At 48.4% G+C, this 23,271-nt stretch overlaps 1 protein-coding gene across 9 annotated transcripts in view; it reads right to left on the bottom strand.

The window, feature by feature from the left end:
* LOC144720214 (trafficking kinesin-binding protein 1-like) overlaps positions 1-23,271 on the bottom strand; it is an 88,899-nt gene that overhangs the window by 15,889 nt on the left and 49,739 nt on the right. For 7 of the 9 annotated variants that reach the window (XM_078596790.1, XM_078596770.1, XM_078596807.1 and 4 more), the window contains 6 exons: positions 21,490-21,743; positions 20,359-20,562; positions 2,022-2,098; positions 1,311-1,427; positions 756-862; positions 11-125 (listed from right to left, as the gene is read on the bottom strand). In XM_078596790.1, coding sequence (XP_078452916.1) covers positions 11-125; positions 756-862; positions 1,311-1,427; positions 2,022-2,098; positions 20,359-20,562; positions 21,490-21,550 — 681 coding nt within the window. In that variant the 5' untranslated portion in view covers positions 21,551-21,743. Of the gene's footprint in view, positions 1-10; positions 126-755; positions 863-1,310; positions 1,428-2,021; positions 2,099-2,404; positions 5,177-5,217; positions 6,840-20,358; positions 20,563-21,489; positions 21,744-23,271 lie in introns of those variants that run through there. The other 2 variants (XM_078596779.1, XM_078596798.1) reach the window with 2 other exon arrangements.

The raw sequence follows: 23,271 nt of genomic DNA, 5'->3' as shown, positions 1-23,271 counted from the left end.
GCTATGTTACCTCTGAGCGCAGTGAGATGTTCTCCTCCTCGAGGTCACGCAGTTTGCGGTGGATTGTGTCCATGTGCAGCCCGCTAGACCCCAGTGAAAACGTGGGACATGGGGAGCTCACCGCCCTGTGCATACAACACCCCCCGGGACCGTGTTAAACACAAGCAGCAGCGAGTGCCCCGGTGGCTCGTAATGATTCCCATATTAGAGAAAAGAACCAGCAACGTTTACACGTTTACACCCTGGTTTCGTACTTGGGCTACAGCCATTCATAAACTAGGTTACACACAATGTTCCAGGCCCATATCAAACTAGGTGAAAAGGAAAATGCAATGTGATGGTTTTAATGATGCATTCATTGGTGCCCGCGTTGAAACCATACAAAACCAGGCTGAGACACTGAACTTGAGAACAGAATATAATCATGGGCAGCTGAAACACGGATTAAAATTCAGTGTAATATAATTCCAAAAGAGTGAACATCTCAAGAAGATGACATCATAGAACTACTTGTGAGGTCACTTCAGTAGACATCTTATCTGCATTGAAAAGTGTTTGTCGCATGGCAATCAAGCACAAATAATGTAAGGGCTCAGAGCTTGAATTTGTGACATTAACCTAAAAACCTAATTTTATATGCTTAAAATAATTAGCTGATAGCTGTTTGAATAGAGAAGGGTGATAAGTGGTGGCTGTAACGTGCATCATACTGGTGGTGGAGCGAGTCCCGCATTGTGTTGCTCTGAGTGGCTCACGGTAACGGGGAGGATGACTTGGGTGCATTGTCATTCTCATCGGACGATCCCGTGTAGATTTGAAGCAGCTCCTCCTTCATGGCCAGGTCATGCCTCAGCTGGGCTGCCTGTACGACACACGCATACGTACACAAAACACGGAATTATACATATGCGCAATCACACACGCAGAAATGTATGCAATCAAAAAGATACACACATACAATGGCACACATACACACACAAGTACAAAAATAAAGATCACTGGATTCGTTTATAGTCTGTTAATGACACACAAGTGGTTTGGGTGGCAAAACACCACACATACCACGCCACCTTGGTCTCCCCAGTTCTGATGTTAACAGACCATAGCAGGTACTCATTTAAGGCCAATTCCACTTAGGGGAGGCCCAAATATAGTTCAGATATCTATTCGAAACTGATGTTAGCCACAGCCAGGAATCAACATGTCATTGGGTTAATAGTGCAGTGAGAAATGAACCACTGTGCCACTGCTCCCCCAACAACATGCAGTCAAACACATGCCACCCGAGCAGCGCTGCCAGAGCACATCACCTCCTCCGTGGCGTGCCCGATCTGCTCTTCCAGGGTTTCATTCCTGTCCGTCAGGACCTTGATCTTTTGCAGCAGCGACTGCCCAATGCGTGCCGCCAACTCCACATCGCGCTCTTTCTGCAGGAGAGGAACAGTGATGACTCACTGCTTGTGTAGCCCAAGCCTGCCCTGCGAATGGGCTACAGAAACATGGTGGCTTCCTTCCTTGCTCGTGACCTTTTCCATAAGGTGTAAAAATTATGTATGCCTGTAAGGCTGTTATAAATTAACGATGCCGAATACGATTTTATCCTGCTGGATGGGACCAAGGTTAGAGCACTCGACGCATCCCACCATTCCTCTGAAGTTTACAGTGATGTAAATATTAGTTTGTAGGAAGTCAACAGTGGTCGTCTAATAAAGAGATTGACCCCCCACCATATGAATGTGCAATTTCCACTACTGGCATAAGATGGGAAATGAAGATGAGCACCAACCCACCCACACTTGTATTTTGTACTGCCGACCTAACATGCTACTATTTATATTACAAGGAATTATACATCATTCAAGCACGATGATGAGTCTGGAGAACAGATTCCATATTGACTCAGCAAAAGTTTAATTTACAGCCCAAGTTAAAAACCAGTCGGGCAACACGGCTGGGTTGCCAAAGACCGCATGTTTTAACCAGCAAGAAATATTGTAGAATGGGTTGCATGTCACAATTACCTCCTCCAGCAGACGGGTGACAGCATCGATGTCGCTGTAGGTCTTGGTCATCTGCCCAACCCTATCGGCACACAGCACTGTGGGAGAGAACACAGCAACAACACCAGCACAATCAGCTGCTATCCTAGCTAAGTATACCTTGAAGTCGCAGGTTTGACGAGACAAACTCAGGCGTTATAAGTTTACAGAGTGTGGTGAGTTGCAGATATGCCACCTTCGCAGCTCTCACTGTACCAAGCTAATGCGCTTCAACTCAACGCGGCGCACGCGCACATGTAAGTCGCTGTAACGTAAACCCCTTCAGCCAACACGCACATCAGCTAAAGTCTTGGCCAATCACCTTCAAGACTTCAATCTCTGTTTAATATCACATGCACACCGACCTGGTATTAGCCTCCCACCGTCAATGCGGTTACTCTTCCAGCCACCATAAAAGCACAACACTGTATTTTGTAAAATGACTCAAAAATCCAGGAGTGGAACACGACCTTTGGACCGAAAGATACTGACGTGGAGTGGTTGTTTTGTCAACATCTATTACAGTACTGTAACACTAAGCAAACCTAGGAAGCACAAGTGGATAGAGGCACACACGTAATATTAACTCAAACTGAGCTGGTGAATATGCTGATAACTTTTGAAGTGTGTTTTGCATGCATCAGTCATTGTCATTGTACGAGAGTTTTTTTTTAGAACAGCAAAACTGTGAAGTTGTATATAAACTGACAGAGTAATACATGTCAGTGCAAAGGGTGCTGCAATAAACAAATCCGATGTTATAACTAAAGCAGGTCACACCTCATCGTATTTAAGCTCTCAAAAAATGCATCAGACGTTAAGCCATCCGAGTCGATGTATGTCAGTCATAGCAAAAAAAAAATATGTAATTGGTGCCCAATGAAGGGAACTGGCTTTTCTGGGTAAATACGACATTGTGTTTATCATTGAATGTGTTTCTTCATAGGCTTCCTTGCCTAGATCCCCTGCCAGCCACCAAAGGCTGGATCACCGACGCTAGAGGGGAGAAGTAAGGCCCCCCACTTTACTAAACATCAGACACGTGGGTCGGGATTTAGTTTAATGGTTCAGTAACGTGCAGCTATGTTCAATGACAGAGGCCCAGTTGCAATGTTTGAGATTGGCTGTTGGGCAACATTTGAAGAATGCAATATAGTCACGTGGAGGAAATTTGCACCAATTTTCTTCAGTATCACTCAAAACACTCAATGCCTTGCTCGGCAAAACTAACTTTTATTTGCAATGTGCATTTTTAGATTCAGTTTGATGCAGCATATTTATAGAAACGGAATTAATACAAACCTATATTGAATAACTTTGTGTACATATACTGTATAGTACTTAGACATAAATAGACAAAGGGGGGATTAGCACTCAAGTTGGTTGGAAGCAGTGGAAGACTCTCATGGCAGGGGCCATCCCTCACCATAGAACATTGATTACTTCACATTAAGTGTTATAGATTTTACCCCAGAAGGATTATTGACCGAGTCGACTCGCAACTAAGATTTGAACTCGCAACCATAACCACTGTGAGTCGAGTACAATAATCACAGCGTCGCCTGGTCAGATTCATAGATCAGTTCTGAACATGTTGATGCAAATGAATACATCAGCTCACGTGAAGTTGTACAGTACTTCTGAGATTACCTAGTTTTTAAGTGGCATGGCGTGAGAACCCTCCTTACATTTTATGGTATCATGCGTATTTCCAACAACCCATTGCCCCATGAATGAATGCAGGGTCTCTTAGTTGACAGGTTAATTATCTGAAATGTGTGTTGTGATCGCTAGGGAAACCGGCGTGACAGCATAACAGCCAGGTCTACGTGCACGATCACACACGAGTAGGCGCTCCCAACGCCCCACCCTGCCCAGCCAACAACAACCGCCCTTCACCACTAAACAGCAGCAATGTCACCACGGTGCTTGTGCCAGGCTGGGTGTACTTTGAGGCCACGTGAAATGCATAAGGCTCGCTAGCAGAAGGTGGTCACGGGACAGACCCAGGTGCTGTGGGTTGACGGACTGAGATAACTGGCAGATGCACTAACTGTGCTCCCCACTCCACCACCTCACTGCGTTTCATCCGCCCGGCGCTCCATTCGTTGTTGAGCATTGCTTCTCTGCCATCTGCTGTTATTGGAAGGTGACTTCCTCCAACTGTCCAAGAGCGTCCTTCACGAGCCTCCTTCATAGAGGCCAATCTTGACACCACTGGTACCAGTCATCAGCATGTCCAATCAGTCCATCTCTTCTCTAACCCAGCCACATCAACATAAAAACATGCAATGCGCATTGCTGTACCCCAGTATGGCACAGAGTATTGAGGTCTGCAGACAAAACTACTCACTGCTACAGATGTGCTGGCATGGTGGTGCTTGCCCCTACCTATGCGTGTTACGATGCATCCGTTAATCTAGTAAAGTCACTTATAATGATCATGACGCATTCATCGATTCTTACACGCATGATATGTGTATCAAATTAAGCACTTGGAGAAAATGTCACATTTCTATATTTATGGCGATTCTCTCCATAGGATGACCATCGTTGACTTCCCACAAAGTGGTACTAAATGCATTGAATATGATCTTCCAATTGTGACTTATGTGCTCTAATCACGCTAATACTCGGCTGGTGCGAGCATTGCTTTGACACATATATAGCCAGCCCAATTGTTTATCCATTGCCGAATGGGGGGGCTCAAGTAGGGGGTGGAACAACGAATTTTACTGCACTGGTCTCTACTGTCCACAACGCCTATTACAGCTTTCTCGAGGATTTGGTGATCATACATCAAGCACTACCCAGGCTCAACCCTGTCTCGCTTCTGAAATCGGACAAGATCAGATACATTTTGGGTGATTTGGTCACAGTCTAACGCATTAGCCATCCTAACAATTATTTTCAGTAATGCTGTCAAGCATGACGTGAGTATAGAAGCCATTTCTTTCATGCCTCTAATAAACGGTCAAACATTGTGAATGATGATTATGGAGTCTGTAGCTGAACAATTACCCAACATAAAAACCTCACACCTCAACTTCTTTTACAAAAGTTACCATCACTTTCGCGCTAACTGGCCGAGCATACCGATCGCCCTGCCGCTTGACTACCTTAACGCACACGCCAAACTTTCCAACAAAGCAAGAGAACACGACGTGGCGCCACGTACCCTGCTGGACCTGCTCCCAGGGGACATCTCCTGCCGCGTCGTCAGCAGCGACCTCCTCAACCAAGGCGCTGAGTTCATTGCCGTCGCAGATGAGCAACGCTTCTCCGTTGGGAGCAGCCTCGTACACCTCCTCTGCCCCGTGCTCGCGCACAGCACCGTCTGTGTTACCCGTACCCTCGTCGCTGGAAAGCCAAATCCCATCTCTGTGTTGAGAATCCCAGCTCGTCTCTCTGGAATCCGAGTTAGTATGCACCTGAGCACCCCCATTGCTCAGCACCAGCTTTGGTGTTGAGGTGACTGCTGCTGCTGCTGCAGTTGGTCCACGTCTCCCTCTGCCAGAGCGGCTCGCCGGAGGGTTCAACCTCCTGGCCGCCGCCATCCCGTGTCGAACATAGGCGAGGGGGAGGAGGCCGGACTGCACTTGTCTTTTCTCCCTCTCTCACTCGCGCGCTATATCTGTCGCTCTGTCCAGACGAACGTGACCAGCTGCCCGTCACCGAAGAGACAAAACAAGCGCATCCACCCGAGGTAGGGGATTCAAGTTCAGCTGCCAAGTCCGGCCGAGGCGCTGCGATTATCTGCAGGCTGCTTATTTGGATGGGCTAGTTTTACAACACAATGATTAATCCGCGATGGGAATTAGTCGAAATCCGCAGGTGAACTGCACTGATCAGTCACTAACGACACCCACTCGCAGGAATAACAGAGTAACAAGTGGTTTCTCCATAAACGAATTTTAAGTTCAACGCAGACCGAACTTTCATTAAACGTATTCTAGATGCTCACACGCAAGAAATTTGCAGTGGCTGCCCGAGCGCAGGTTAAATGTTTTCACTTATTGGACACATAAGAAGTAAACAGTGTGTGGAGGTGCAGTGCCTCGCCCTGACTCGCACAACTCCTCCGCCTCTGTACTCAAGCCCCAAGCAAAACATTTATGCGGCATGGACACCTGGCACAGTCCAATCAAGCTTCTCAGAAAAGGGGGAGACTTGGGTTGTACCACAGTCAATGTTGCCCAACTAAACACTTTAGAAAGTTTTGGTAACGTGCCATGAATTAGAGATCTTGCATTACAATAAAATCGACATTATTTAAGACGAATGTGTTTATCTAGCTGGACGATGCAGTGGCTAGAGAGCGCTCGAATCGCAACGATAAAAATGTGAATTTAAATCCACTTGTGAGAGATCAACAGTGTATGTCATATGATGAGAGCGGCACCCACTATGATGTGGAATTTCCACCACTGGCTCAAGGCTGCCAGTGAAGAGGAATCCCGCTTCATGCTCATTTAACAAAGCAGATGCTTTGATTGTCATATTGAGAATTTTATTTATCATTGTGATTGATTGCACTGCAGTTAAAGTTGCACCTACACCGTTAGCTTTTATTTGTATTTTATATACTGTATACTTTTAAATGAAGGGATACATGTCTTAGTGGTTAGCGCACTGCTCTATGAATCCGGTGACCTGAATTTGATTCCCGGCCATGGCTAACATAAGTGGCGAGTGATATCTGCACCGGTCATGGCTCTCCACCCTTCACCAACCACCCCATTGACCAAAATGCATTGCAACCTTGGCCCAGCAGGGGAGTGATAAAAGGCCATAAACTCACTGTATTTATTCTTTGGTTCTTTTCGGTTAAGTCACGTCTAAAAATAAAATAATAAATTAAAATAACATATTACGACGTTTCGATTTTTAGACGTGACTTAACCGAAAAGAACCAAAGAATAATTCCTGCAGTCACGAAAGCTCCTAAATTAAGATTTCACTGTATTTACTTTATACGCTATATATACGTAGAATATAGTGGTTATAAAATAACGATTTAACGAGTGTGGGGGAAAACTAACAGCGCGAACCACTATTGTATGCAGGTCATGTTTCACGTAACAAAGGCGTGTCCTCACTCACAATGTGCAGCTCCTCTGGTTCTATGACTCTGCTTACCATGCCAATAGCTCGACAAACAACACGACAGTGCATAAGATACCAGGCTTCAAATGGAGCAGGGTGTGAATTAATTAACACGCGTGTACATTTCAAAAACTCAATTATTCGGCCACATGGCACTGTAGCTGAAAGGTTGAAAGTTTACAACCTGGTTGGGAGTTGATTTAGCTCATCATCACGATTTGTCCGAGGTTGATAAAAAAAATAAGAATTTGACTTTCACAAGTATTTAGGTGTTTTTGTTTTACTTAATGCAGGTTATGAAATTTACACAAATATTTTACAACCTCTGCCAATATCTACAAGCAAGATAACGACAGGTAGGTTTACAACTGCAATACAAAAGTGCTACTGGTGGCTTATTGAGGTAGGCAGCCTAAATCCCAGTTCGGGAGCCTACTGTCCATCCACCACATCCTTCAGGGGTTGACATGTCACGTTGTTGCGCTGTGTTAAAATGGCCTCGACCATGGGAATTAGGAATTTCCACCATCGTCTCAGGGCCACAAACAGAGAGATGGGCAACACTCCGCGCTCGCTGGAGCTTGGATGCCCTTCTAGAGACCACACAACGGTAGAAGCCGAGCCAGCGTGCACCGTTTCTGATTTCTCATTCAGGATTTATCCCCGCTTAGTGACTTCATAAAAGGTGCCTTATAGACAAATCATGAGCGGTCGCTTGCCTACAAACACAAACTCCACCTTCCAAACATGTGGTAATGTGCATTTCAAAATTATGAGGAAAGTAAATAAATTCCAGCCAGTCTCAATCCACCATTGGATAAAGGCCTCCCCAGATCATGGGGGTGTTTGATTGGTGAAGGGGGAAAATGTCAGGACCGGTTCTAAAATCACTAGCTCTGACCGGGAATGTAATTTGCATAGCTGGATTATATTGCTGCATACTAACCACTGTGCACAGCTCCACCAAATCATAGATGGTGAATTGAAGATGTAACACAACACAGGGCACTCTAACCCATGCCCTGGTCGCTCACCGTTCCACTGGCCAGTTTACAGAAACGCTCCAATGTGCAGCAGAGCAGAGCATTAACAAGTAAACCCCTAAAAACTAAGTTTTTCACTATAAATCCTTTATATGCGTGGCGGCTAGAGTCTTCTCGTCCTCTGGCTTGAGATGGCTGCCACCTATGGGTTAGATGATTGTCTGCCAGTATTAAGCAATTGGTAATTAAATATTTAATTTGTTTTCCCTAAACAGTGTAAAATTTTGGAAAAAATGTTTCACGAAAATTAATTGTCACACACAACGAGTCTGTGTGGAAAATGTCAGCTCGATTGGATCACGGGAAGTGGGTTAAAAAACGAGCGAAAGATTTGCACGGTCCTAAGCAAGGAAGCGAACTTAATATAAAGGATTTAAAAATATATTCGCCTGTGGAGGACGCGGGGATCGATCCCGCGACCTTTGGCATGGGAAGCGAGGGCGCTACCAACTGCGCTACTCCGCCACGGCCTGTGGAGGGGTCACGCTCTGGGCTCTTACACTGTGACGTTCAGCCAAAGCCATGAATGAGTTCTATTTGAATATATGTAAAATAAAAATTTTTTGCCTAAAAAGTGTCAAATTTTGGGAATTTTTTTTCACGAACATTAATTGTCTCGCACAACGAGTCTGTGTGGAAAATGTCAGCTCGATTGGATCACGGGAAGTGGGTTAAAAACGACCGAAAGATTTGCACGGTCGTAAGCAAGCAAGCACGCAAGCAAGCAAGTGTAGGGCTGTTACGGGAGGGCTGTAAGTGCATACGATCCAATGGGTAACAAACACAGTGGGCGGAGTTACGGGAGTACACGGGGGGTGCCCGCAACGACGCCCGCGTCAGGCAGCCTGGGGGGGGTTGGGATCCTGGTGAGGAGTATAAAGGGGGAGGACAGAGAGAGCTCGGGGCTCAGTCTGGGAACGAAGGAGGAAGAGTGAAGATCCTCTAGCTAGAGCCCTGGACTCCCCTCGACGCCGCCCTTGTCAGGGCTGCAGAGGATCGAGTCAGAGGCGTGGTTCCGTGAACCAGGGTTAGACCCTGGGACTCCGGAGACCGTAGCCCGACTCACCAGTGTCGGGCCAGTTAGCCTCCCCTAGCTCGTTAGAGGAGGACTTGGGGATAGGTGAGGTTAGCTAGGGGATATCCCCAGTTAGCCGGGTGAGGGGGCCGCTACCCCCTCTAGTGTTGTCCTGTACCGACAAGCTGAAATAAATATACGTGTGCCTCAACCTGGGTGTCCAGCGTCTTCACCGGTACTTCATCTGGTGTCAGAAGTACTACGGACATGGAAACACGTCAGACAGCTCGAGCCAGAGTACCGGAGGAGGACACTCCTGAAGTCGTTGAGCCCGAGGCGGCTCACCAAGACATGGCGCAGCCGGGGGCAGACGCGTTCCTACCGGGGCATCGGCATGAAGAGGGGCCGCAGCCAGACGCGCTACGGCTGGCTCACGAGAGACTGGCGGAGCTACTGTACGCCGCTGCCGCCACACTGGAAAACATCACGCGGCTGGGGGCTGGTGGTCCACCACGGGGCGAGGGGAGTCGTCGACCTGAGCGCCTTCCCGCCATTTCTGAAGACTCCAACTTTGAATTTCCCGCCAACGTCACGGCAGCTGCGGAGGGCGTGGCCGGGCTCAACCTCGGGTCCGACACCGCTCTCGCTGGGACAGCTGCGTCATCTCCAGCGGAGGGAGCGTCATCACATCCGCGACAGGCGATTCCATCTGCCATTCGCGCCGACGCACAGCCGAGTCCCGGGGATAGCAGCCTACAGACTTCCAAGGCGAACGCTGCGCTGCAACAACGGCTGCCTCCGCTGAAAGAATTTGTTGGTGCAGAGGGCGACTGGGGCGGCTTCCAGCGACGCTTCATCGCCCACCAAGAAATGGCAAGGTGGTCCGACGATGAAGCCCTCTGCGCGCTGCCGGCGCTACTCGACGCAGACGCGCTCGCCGCCCTCACATCGGCGCCGAAAGAGAAGCGGTCTACTCTGCCGAAGGCACTGCAACTGCTGGCCGGGGTCTATGGACCTTCAGCGGAATGCAGAGAGCAGTTCTACGAGCGCAAGCGGGGTGAGAAGGAGTCGCCCCTGGCATACAGGACGAGCCTCCTAGCGCTGGCTAGGACGGCTTTTCCCCGTATGGACGACGATGGCGTGGACGCGATGGTCACGGAGAAAATACTCCTCCTGGCAGACGACCTGGACATCGCTGTCGTCGCACAGGAGGACGCCGAGATGACCTCTCTTCAGGCGGCGCGCCTCCTTCACGCCAACCTTCTGTCCCTGCGGCGGAAAGCCAGCAGGGCATCGGCAGGGCGTGCGGTGGCTGCAGCCACCCTTCCGACGGAGGAGCTCTTCGCCGTCGACCATCGACGGCAACAGGCGCAAGAAGTACGGTCGGCCCGGGACGGGTCAAGCCGTTTCAACCGCCCGTCGTCTCCACCGGGGCTCCCGCGGTGTTTCAACTGCGGCGTCCGGGGCCACGTCGCCTCGGGGTGCCGCTCTCCTCGACAGCGCGGGACGACGCCTCGACGGGACGCCGGGCCTCCTCCTCCCAAGCTCCAGCAACATGACCCGGCGAGTCGCGGCACCACACATGTTTGGCCAAAGCACCTACCCGTTGCACGCTCTCGCACCACAACAAACGGGGGGCCGATGTCGCGTTGCGAGGGGCCAACGCGGATCACTGCGGGGACTCAAATCGAGCCCAAACAGTGGTCCGTGTTGGCCCATCGCGTGGTAGCCGCGTCGTCAGGGTCGTCGGCCGTGGTCGGACACATTGACGGGGTAGAAGTACGCATCTTGGTCGATACGGGGGCATCGGCGACAATCATTTCGGAATTAATTTACAATATTCTGCCCGTACAAAGCCGGCCTTTACTGCCGGTTAACGTCCCATTCTATGCCGCTAACGGGGGCTCTCTCGGCATCATGGGACAGATTCGAGCGCAAATTTCTATTGGGGACATCAAATTGTCGGGGCCGATTTTCGTTTCCTCCTCGCTGGCGGTTCCGTGCCTGCTGGGGACGGATTTCTTAGGGAAAATGCCCATTCGTATTTTGATCGACCAAGGATGCATTGAGCTTCCATCGGGGCGGCGCATGGCGTTCCTGCCATCCCCTGCGGCGGCTCGGTCGGCGTTCGCGACGGTACCGGCGTTCGTCGTTCAAACTGTTCGTGTGCCGCCGGGAGCTCAAATGCTAGTGCCTCTGAAACTTCGTAAGCCCTTCGCTAAGGGCATAGGGGATCAGGGTGTTTTGCTGGGACCGTCTAGGGCCGGGGTTAATGGGCCTCATTTGATTCCGGCCCAGACCGTCGTAAGAGGGGACGGGGACCCTTTCATCGCGGTCCTCAATGTGGGATCGCAGACGGTGGTGGTTCCTCAAGGGACGGTGCTCGCTCACGCGACGCCAGTGCCCTGCGAGGAACCTGTCGCGAACCTCGTTGACACTGCTTCCCGGATGCTCCCACATTCGGACAGCGATGAAGGGTGGATCGACGCGCTTTGTGCGGGATCGACGGACCTGACAAATTCAGAGCGCCAACAGCTTAGAACGCTACTGAGGGAATTTTCCGACGTTTTCAGTCGAGATAAATATGATTTGGGTTGCACTCACCTGCTGCGTCACCATATTGACACGGGTGACAGCCCGCCAATTCGCCAAAATCCGTTTCGGTTAAGTCCCGCCGAAAAGGACCATGTCAAATCGGCTGTTGATGACATGTTAGCCGCCGACATCATTTCTCCCTCCACCAGCCCTTGGGGAGCGCCGATCGTCCTGGTTAAAAAACAGGACGGCTCGTTGCGGTTTTGCGTGGATTTTCGGCGCCTTAATAAAATTTCGGTTGCCGACGCATACCCGCTCCCACGGATGGACGAATCGCTGGACGCCTTGGCGGGAGCGCGATTCTTCTCCACTCTAGATTTACTTTCGGGATTCTGGCAGCTTCCTCTGGACGATGATTCTAAGCCTAAAACTGCTTTCCGTACACCGCACGGCCTGTTCCAATTCAACCGGTTGCCGATGGGCTTACACTCAGCGCCGGCAACTTTCCAGCGATTGATGGAATTGGTTTTGGCTGGATTGCAATGGGAGTCGTGCCTGATTTATTTGGATGACGTTATTGTCTTTGGTAAAACTTTTGACGAACATCTCCAGAGGTTGCGGGCGGTTTTCCTAAAGATGCGGGCTGCTAATTTGAAATTTAAGCCCCAGAAATGCCATTTGTTACGCGAGTCGGTGCGTTATCTGGGGCACATCGTAGGGCGCTCGGGTATTGCTACCGATCCCGCCAAAACGCAGTGTGTCAGCTCCTGGCCGACTCCCACCACGGTGGGAGAGGTCAGGAGTTTTATTGGCTTCGCATCATATTACCGACGCTTCGTCGCTAATTTTGCAACGATTGCAAAACCCCTACACGCGTTAACATCTAAAGGGGTTCGGTTCCACTGGGGTCAGGATGAGGAAGCTGCTTTCTGCTCCCTTCGGGACGCGCTGGTGAAGGCTCCTCCCTTGATTTACCCAGATTTTTCGAGGCCGTTTTTGCTCGACACCGACGCGAGCAACACGGGTATTGGAGGCGTGCTTTCCCAGGTGGTTGACGGCGTGGAACGGGTGGTCGCGTACGGCAGTCGGGTGTTGTCTCCAACGGAGCAAAGATATTGTGTCACCCGTAGGGAACTGTTGGCAATTGTCTATTTCATCCAACAGTATCGCCCATATCTGTACGGTCGGCATTTCACCGTCCGCACAGATCATGCGGCACTGCAGTACGCCCTGAAGGTTCAACAGCCATCGGGACAATTGTCCCGATGGCTGGAGGTCCTCCAGGATTTCAGTTTTGAAACCACTTATCGTAAGGGCGTTCGCCACACCAACGCTGACGCTCTGTCACGGATGCCAACCGCCTCCGAATGCGCATGCCTCCTGGGGTCGGGGCGTTGCAAGCCAGTAGGGGACATGATGGTTCCGGTCCTGGCGGCGGCCGCCGACGATGAAACGGTAGTCCCCATTGATATCGCCGAACAGGGGAGAGATTCCCTGCTTGGATTGCCCGTTGATGAATGGGGGCGCCTCCAGTTGGAGGATGCCTCCCTCCTCGCGTTGCGTCGTCGCGCCGGGGAGAGGGGGCGTTTGACGGGTCATGCCGACGCATGGGAAACCCATGCGGGCTTGCTTATGCATTGGGACGGGAAATCCCAGCGTCACCGGCTGGTGGTCCCTTCTGGCCTACGGGGTAAGGTGGTGTGGGCTGCTCATGAGCGCCTCCTCCACCTAGGTACCCAGAAAACACTCGCCTTGCTCCAGCTGAATTATTTTTGGCCGGGCATGACTAGGGATGTCGCTGATCTGTTGGCGGCATGCCCTCAGTGTGCGCAGCGCAAACCACCAGCACGGGAGTCGAACCCGCCCTTGCAGTCCATCCAGGTCTCCAGAATAAATGAACTGGTCGCACTGGACATTCTGGGGCCATTCCCCGCCACCCCCAGGGGAAATAAATATTTGCTTACTGGGGTCGAATATTTTACGCGCTGGCCTATGGCCTGGCCCCTGGCGAATCAGTCGGCAGCAGCCATCGTCGACGCCTTTGTCCAAGGTTATGTCATGGACAAAGGTGCCCCGGAGCGGTTGTTGACCGACCAGGGTAGAAATTTTTCGGGGAAACTCCTAAAACAAGTCTGTGATCTCCTTGGAACGAAAAAAATTCGAACCTCTCCCTATCACCCGCAAACGGACGGGATGGTCGAGCGTCTGCATCGCACCATCACGTCTATGTTGTCGCAGCAAGTTTCGGACTCACAGGCTGATTGGGACTTACAAATTCAAGGGGTTCTAGCGGCATACAGATTGGCTCCCCATGCTGCGACGGGGTTTTCACCTTTCTTTCTTATGTATGGCCGCGAACCCGACCCACCTGTTCGGGCACAGCTGCAGATCCCCGTGCCGCTGGGCAAATCTAAATTGGACGATCACGTTAAATTTAACCTTGACAAACTGACTGAGGCGCGGGATGCGGCGAGGCTAAATTCTGACAGGCGTCAGAAGGCGAACGAGCGCCTCAGACTGGCTCGCGCGCACGTGCTGCAGTGGAAGCCGGGGGACAGGGCATGGCTGCACTGTCCCCAGGTACCACTCGCGACCTCCTCTAAACTCGTACGCCCGTGGCGGGGCCCCGTCGAGGTTGTTGAGGTTTTGAGGCCTCAGTGCGTTCGAATCCAATGGGGGAGGCGCCGGTGGTTTGTACACCCCTCTAGGCTGAAGCCGTTTGTTGCGGTGCGGGGGCCCACGCCACGCACGCGAGGCCAAGCATGTGGGGGGTCGACCGACTCGGAGGGTCCGTCGCTGCTCTCGCCTGATGTGTTGCCGGCTGTCCCACCCACAGGTGCACCGGGAATGACGGGCTCACGCCCTGGAACCCACACAGGTGATGCCGACAGTCGCGCGACTTCAATCGCGACCTCACCTCGAATGGGACAGCCGCCACCGGATGGTCCGCCGTCCGGGGTTGCCCCGTGTGACGGGCCTGCGGCAAGGACGCGCGCTAAAATGCGCAGACTCTTATAATATACAGCAGGAAGAAAAAAAAAAGAAGAAAAAAAAACTTTTTTTATTTATTTTCCTTCACGTGTCATGGTCTCTGTATGCTGCGTCGGTGGTGTGCTCCTTGCACACTGTGTGTGTGTTGTGTTGTGTGGGCGCGGTGTGTGTGTTGTGGGTGCGTTGTGTGTCGTGGGTGTGCTGTGTGTGCTGGGGGGAGTTCCTGGCTAGTTGTATATACGTGCTTTTACGGATTTCGTATTTATGCGGGGGGGGGGGTGCGTCGGACATTCCTTTCGGGGGTATGGTTGTTGTTCTTGTTGTTGTTCTTCAATTTGCATTTTGTTGAAAAAAATGAGGCACACACGGGGTCGAGGGGTAAATGTTCCTTTATTTGGAATTGTTGCAGCCGGGACGGCTGCGAGCTGTAATGGGGGGGGTGATGTAGGGCTGTTACGGGAGGGCTGTAAGTGCATACGATCCAATGGGTAACAAACACAGTGGGCGGAGTTACGGGAGTACACGGGGGGTGCCCGCAACGACGTCCGCGTCAGGCAGCCTGGGGGGGGTTGGGATCCTGGTGAGGAGTATAAAGGGGGAGGACAAGCAAGCAAGCGAACTTAATATAAAGGATTTAAAAAGAAGCCACAAGATACGATAAGGTTCAGTGTAGTCATGGCAAGCCACTGTTGATTCACTCCAGTCGATTCTTGTGGAATATTAAGGGCCACATTGTTATGTTTTTCCGAGACACCCCATTCTGGTGCTGCGGTCAGGACTAAAATGGCAACCTTGTTAAACTAATCACCATTTACTCTCATGAATATCTCTGAGGACATCACTTTGATAGAGCTCTATTAACAAATGTAAGTGAATGATATTTACTTTCATAGTGATATATTACAGCAACCTCTCAAAACAAAGTGGATCTATTAAATCCTCTGACGCATCCACGATTTATTTATACATATATATAATAAAAGCACTGTCATTTACTTTCACAGAGATCGCTTCAAGGAAATTCCAGTCTCCTTCATAGAGATCCGTATGATGTATATGAAAGCAAGCACTTGTCACTTCCGATTACATCTTCCACGGCGTCTGTTTGGAGTCTAAGTGCTCCTCAGTTTATGGGTCTTCGTCAGATATTTCAGTATCCTCCGATAAACAAAAATGCTCCAGTAAAGCGTGGGCCAAACAACCCAAGCAAGAACCCCTGAAAATAGGTCGTGAGGCTCCATAAAACTTTCCAGGATAAATAATAACTGTTCAGGAATTTAAAAAATGTGAGTTTAATTTATTAAAGTGACGTTGTGTTTAGAATTTTGCCCCACAACCTTAAACTTGAGAATTTATTCCTACTCAGCCATATAGGGTGAATACATTGAATGCCACTTTATGGTAAGTTAATGGTGATTGTCCTATGGATAAACCGGGCCAGTTCCTTACAATGCAGTCAAAACTAACAATGTGCTCAGCACTGCAGAACCAGCCAAGTGGAATCAATGACTCAGAACTATGGGGGTGGCTGAGCAGTTATTTGCATGCAAATCACGGTGATTCAAACTCTTCCTCCAAACAATGAATGCATTTTTCGCAAAGCTGCTTCTCTTGGTCATGTTGGCTGTACGATTCGCGTAACTGTGAAGAGACCTTTTGTGAGTTCTGCAGGACACAACTTTCCATATGCCATCGAAACTGTTGGACGGCCTTCATGCTCGGCTCTGCCTCGCCTGGCCTTGGAAGGATACATAGCATAATACCTAGCAATATTATTCGGTGTACAGTATTTTATTTAACATACGCAGTCGACACTCCGAAGAAATGTAGTTTTAATCTTGATTTGGCAATTTGGTTTTGCCTTGGATGAGAGCGCAGACAGCAGGAGATCATGTTCTAAACTATGAGGGGTACCTTCCTCCCTTTTTGTGAATAATTACACAAGCACATACAGTGATTCTGCACTGAAATATTTTCAATCAACTTAACACAATGACGACCATTCAGACGTGCCGATTCAGCAGCGAGAAAACCGAACTTGTAAATACGTTTTCGGCCAAGGCGCACTTGCAAGTTACATCATCAGCCCCACTACTATCGTCAGATTAACCCCGACCTGGCCTTGCAGTTTGTGGACAGAAAGGCAACTAACATGAAAACAAAATAAATTATTTTGCAAGTGTGTGTGTGCTTCCATGTGGCCTGGCATGCAAATTAGCGTTTCTCAGCTTGGAAGGCTTTGGACCAAAGGCAGTGATTGGGGGAAACTCACAATCACTTCGCGTGCCGTGAGTGTTCTCAATGGTAATGAGCATATAGGGAGGAACGCAGTTTAATCATTTTTTTAAAATCCCAACTAAATTCCGAATTGTGCTGGCAACGTCAATGACTGAGATAAAGAAATGTCAATCCGGAACACCAACAATGAGCAGTGGAATATTGTACTATATCAGACTTTCACATCACAGCATGACTTCTGCAGTTACTTAATTGCAAGTGTCTTATCTATCACTCTGTGGTGAACCCATTATATGCCCTGCGCTCTTTCAGCATTGCAACCCCAGGAGTGTGGGCACAGTGTGTTTAAAGATACCAGCACAGCAGCAACAGCTGTCTGAAACCAACTTCACTTAGGGTACCCACACTTCAACCCACCATAGGTAATTTACCAAGTGACTTGATAAAATACATCCATTCATTGTTTACTGTATGTGGGGTGAAGCAACAAAGTTATGAGTGAATAAAGAATCCATGGTTTAAATGCCTTAAACTGGAGTCTGGATTCAGACTAAGCAAATAAACTCTTTATATCATAGGCTCACCAACTCCTCGTTGTAAGGATTATTCTGGTCACGTGACAAATAAGAGGTGCGGGGAGAAAAAACAATTGCAAAATTGTGAAATTTGATGTGTATTATCTATAGCTGAAGATAGAGATGAATTGTCTTGTATAGCGCTGCATACTAATATGAGGACATATTATGTGTTTAATAAACTATTATGTTTTCATAAGGTGCTTTAAAACATTGGCTTCCTGCCCAAAAAATCACACATGATGCACACACAAAAACTAACGTTCATGTTGTAGGGGAAGTCTTGTTTGCAACCATCTATGAAGGCTGGTGTACAGCTCAAAAAAGAAGTGTGATGTGGTCAGCACCATGGCCTTCTGCGTTTGTCTGTCTGTGGTGAGCTTCCAAACGAGGTACTCATTTGAGTCTGAGTCAACTAAGGGAGGCCCACGACAGGTTTAGACAACAGTTTCCAATTTTATTAGTCCAATCATTTTTATCAGGTTTCTGAGATCCGTAGCGTAGTGTGAAAACCACTACACCGCCGCTCCCCAACCATATAAACATGCACACATTCAACAGCTTACAGGCGTCAGCTACCCAACCTTGTAAAGAGTACAGCAACATAATAAGGCATGGACCTATTAACCAATTATGGTCAGCAAGATGAATGTGGATTTTCCAGAACAGCAACAATAAACAAGATATACATCATGTACAGAATGCCTTGTACAGAATCCCAATGATTGACAACCCCCCGCCCACCTCCTACGCATTTCCCATAAATATGCTAAATCCCTCTTGATATACAAATTATTTTGTCAAGGCGCTCTTCTTCCCCCTCCAACCCAGCTTAAATATACGCTCCAAGCTTGGTGGCGTTTCATTCTTCACCTGAGGACGGCTGCTTGAGTTGTAGCCGAAACGTCGTGAGAATTATTTTATTATGTTTTATTTTATTATTTTCCTTCTACGTGACTTTACCGAAAGAACCAAGAAGATTGACAACACTGTCAGTTTCGATTTAAAGCTTTCGTGACTGCAGGGATTCATCTTCTTGGTTCTTTCGGTAAAGTCACGTAGAAGGGAAGTAACAAAATAACAAAAATAAAACATAATAAAACAATTCTCACGACGTTTCGGCCACAACGCAAGCAGCCATCCTCAGGCGAAGAATGAAACACCCCAAGCTTGGAGCGTATATTTAAGCTGGGTTAGAGGGGGGGGAGGTGGGAAGAAGAGCGCCTAAACAAAATAATTTGCATATCAAGAGGAATTCAGCATATGGAAAATGCGTAGGAGGTGGGCGGGGGGGGGTTCCAAATCAATACTATGCCCGTGCATTATGCAGGATTAGCAGCATCAAAGGGGGGGAAGGGGGGGAGCATTAACAAAGGAAAGGAATGTTAATAGTATGTAGCTGTAGTTACTAAACAACCACGTAAAAAACTACAGTATAAACTGCATGACAAACTAAAGTATAAACTACATAGCATCATCAGTAAACTTACTATACTCTACAATAAGCTGAGTTACTAACAGTAAGTAATACATGAAATATTCTACGTTGTAAAAAATTATATAATATGCTTCCATCTAAACTTTATTCTCTTACATCACACGCGTCTATACCGTACTATATACTTCCATAGGCAAAACCAACATTAAATTACATAGCAATACAGTATGTAATTTAATGTTGGTTTTGCCTATGGAAGTATATAGTACGGTATAGACGCGTGTGATGTAAGAGAATAAAGTTTAGATGGAAGCATATTATATAATTTTTTACAACGTAGAATATTTCATGTATTACTTACTGTTAGTAACTCAGCTTATTGTAGAGTATAGTAAGTTTACTGATGATGCTATGTAGTTTATACTTTAGTTTGTCATGCAGTTTATACTGTAGTTTTTTACGTGGTTGTTTAGCAACTACAGCTACATACTATTAACATTCCTTTCCTTTGTTAATGCTCCCCCCCTTCCCCCCCCCCCCCCTTTGATGCTGCTAATCCTGCATAATGCACGGGCATAGTATTGATTTGGAACCCCCCCCCGCCCACCTCCTACGCATTTTCCATATGCTGAATTCCTCTTGATATGCAAATTATTTTGTTTAGGCGCTCTTCTTCCCACCTCCCCCCCCTCTAACCCAGCTTAAATATACGCTCCAAGCTTGGGGTGTTTCATTCTTCGCCTGAGGATGGCTGCTTGCGTTGTGGCCGAAACGTCGTGAGAATTGTTTTATTATGTTTTATTTTTGTTATTTTGTTACTTCCCTTCTACGTGACTTTACCGAAAGAACCAAGAAGATGAACACTGTCAGTGTCAACATTACACCAGTACAGCAAGGCTTTTGCAACCCTCCACAATCCCGTACGTTAAATAATGAATAATGACTTGAAACATAAATAGGATGCAGTGTTTCTGAGTATATTAATTGCTCAGGTGGCTAATATTAATAAGGGTCGCCATGGTGGCGACGTGTTAACTACCTTGCATGGTATACAGGGAGTCGTGAGTTCGATCCCTACCCTGATGCCTGTATATTTGGAGTTTGTATCTTCTGCCCGTGGTCGCGTTGATTTTTCTACGGATCCTCTGGTTTCTCCCTCCACATTTAAAAACATGCGTTTAGAGTATTTGGCTGATCTTAATCTCCACGTGATGAGCCACTTCGTTGAGCTATCATTTGTGGCCAGGTCGCTTCTGAAAAAAGAGCTATACAACTCCAGTGGGCCTTATCTGGTAAGATACAAAAAAGTTTAGTTTAATAGTTTAAACCAGTTTATCGATGGAGAGAGCGATGTGCAGACGGGGGGGGGTGCACTCACGCATGTACTTGAGCGTCTCCTCCACGAGCTCCAGGCCCAGCTCGAGGTCGGCATCCGGGGGCAGCACTGGAGTGCGGATCCAGTCGTCACGGTCGTAGCCCAGCACCGAGTCGGCACGCAGCCGAAACAGCGGCAGCCGCTCCTCCATGAGGCTCACGACCTCCACCTCGGTCTCGTCTCCGCCTCCTCCACTGCCGTACGCGTCTGCAGGTGGGAGCACGAGGCAATCATGGTCATTGCGCAGCACCTTCTGGACTTTCACTCCGTGGGGTCGGTCGACCTCGTCAAGTCTCGGGAGGTAAGCTGGGTTGAGCCTGGGTAGGGCTTGGATGGGTGACTACTGTGCATAACAAGTCTTATAGACTGTTGGGTTGCGGTTAACAGAAGGCGATGCTGCAAAATATATTGTTACGCTGGACTTTTATGCCTCCATGTCTATGCTCTCTGTCTTCACAAACTGACACTGAAGTATTGTGAAATAACTCTCGCAATCCACACAATGGGGAAGTCATCCAGTAGTGAAATGAAAAAAGGACTGTACACATACAATGATAAGTTCCTTTGATGGAGTGCATAAGCACTTAGAAAAATTTGAGATTTCAATCTCACCATTGAGAGATGGATGTTGGAGGCAGCGGCATAATTTTTGCATTACTGGAGGGGTCAGACAGATTCATGTTAAAGCACCTAGGAAAGAGATATTCTGTGGAAATCAATGTAAAATAATTCAGGGAGAGCAGCTTGTGATGATAGGGTCCCATGTGCACGATGGGGCAGGACAGGTTACCGAGGCAGATGAGGAGAGCTAAACCCAAACGACAGGTACTGCAGGAGCAGGCCTTGGGGTCGGGCATTAATAGATAGGAAATCTATTGGTGTGCAAGATGGAATAGGGCAAGCTATCAAGGCAGAGGGAATGGAGTGGCACCTCGGCAATGGAGACAATATTTAAATCCTGACCGATTTTTTTTTATTTCAGCAGGAAGGGCCCAGTAAGCTGTTAGGCTCTATTTTTATGGGCATCCTTCATGGATACGATATCAGGTCTTGTGATGTTGGAGGTTGAGTGTCAACCATACACCGGCTCTGAGATGTTCCAGAAAACAGGAAGTGATGTGCACAGGAGCGCACCCGTGATGGTGCCCACGTCCCTCCGGTCCCTCCACGCGGCCTCCCGCTCCTCGCTCTCCATGGGGCCATCGTGCAGGCGTAGTGATGAACGTGGGCGCCTGGTGGGGCACCCTCCGGGAGCCTCCAGGGTGGCAGGAAGGCTCACGCAGGCACCTGGGCACGGCCCATGAGGCCCTCCTGGTGCAAGTGTGCTGTCAGGGATGCAGTAGAGGCAGCAGGAGTCCCACTGGAGCCTGGCGGCACCCTCACTGAACCTGTCCAGGAGCATGGCGGGGGAGGGGCGGCAGCGTGGCGGTTAACACGGTGATGGACGTTATCACATGGGAGACAACGCACTGGGCTGAAGATGACGGGTGGCACTTTGGTTAGAGTGCGAGACTGAAAGTTGGAAGATGGAAAATTCAGATCTCAGTTTAAGGTCAACTCAGAGAATCATCTCTTTGGGCTCAACGCAAAGAGCATTGCCTATGGGAAGTCACCAGGGGAACTCCTATTGAGCAGAATGGGCTCCGTCAACAGAATGTGTTACTTCTGGGACTGACTCAAGGCTGCAAATTAAGATAAGAATCACCTACACTAATTTTTTAAGTATTTTTCAAGTTGAAGTTGGCTGGGACTATCGTTCGCTACGGGGTGGATTTCCACACAATTCTCTCATTGACATGCTAATTTCTCTACCCCCCCCTCTCTGTCCCCCCCCCTCTCTCTCTATTTGAGGCCTCGACACAGAGGCGTTGTTTCTCTGTGTGTCTATGTGTGTGTCTCTCTCTCTCTCTCTCTGTGTCTATGTGTTGTCTCTCTGCTTGTGTGTCTCTGTGTCTGTGTTTTGTCTCTCCCATATACACAGTTTGCCTTCGAAGCTAACCCCCCTTTTCGTGAAGACGACCGCTTGTGTTGCGTTCGAAACGTCGTAGTTTTTTGTTGTTATTTTCTTTGAACCTACCAACGTGACTTTACCGAAAGACCCAAGAATATGAATTCCTGCAGTCACGAAAACTTTCGAGGTCATTTTCATTGGCGAGCAGGTAACAGCAACTCGCTCCATCTCCACCAGAGGGCAGCGTCTACCAGAGGAAGCCCACCTCCCTCCGCTTGTCTCACCAACATCCATTCCTATTCATTCACGAAGCATGTCTCTCTTGCATCTAACACGTGCACTCTAGAAAATAAACAAATCCCCGGCTCGATGCAAGGCCGCAGGCATTAGTGTAATATTCACAGGAATGGTCCCTTTGTACTGCTTCTCTGCTTTTGTGCTACCTTTTCATTTACATTTGAAGAGAATGATGTCTGTTTGTCTGAAGTGCAACCATTATCCCTCTGAGGGGATTGATGATGCAATGATGACCACTATGTGGAAGTCAATCAAGCAATCTTTATTTGATGTTCCAATATCGCCTTCAATAAAGTACGAACAAAGTAAATTGCAACCACCTGCAAAATAAAGTGCAATCGTGTGCAACAAATAGCATAAGAGAAGTGGTAAATAAAATAAACGAAAGTAAAGAGACGTTTATTTTTATTTAAAACATTTTATTTTACGAGACGGTAAGTCTGAACAGATGTGTCTTGCACAGACCATGGAATTCAGAGACATTGCAGATTTTTGGGGTTGCGCTCAAGAAGGCTTCGTCCCCCCAGCGTCGGGTGAACAATCCTGGGCTGGGCAAGTCTTAATCAACAATTGTCATACTTAGAAATAAAATTGCCCATGCATTAATGCATTGAGCACCACCGGATTGGTCATTTTATCAGGGAGACTATTTGAATTGGCTGTCTGAC

This window comes from Lampetra planeri, chromosome 1, assembly GCF_965212315.1.
Source record: "Lampetra planeri chromosome 1, kcLamPlan1.2.h2, whole genome shotgun sequence".
Classification (NCBI taxonomy): domain Eukaryota; kingdom Metazoa; phylum Chordata; class Hyperoartia; order Petromyzontiformes; family Petromyzontidae; genus Lampetra; species Lampetra planeri.
The sequence above is the reverse complement of the archived record's forward strand: the minus strand, read 5'-3'. Positions and strand labels throughout refer to the sequence as shown.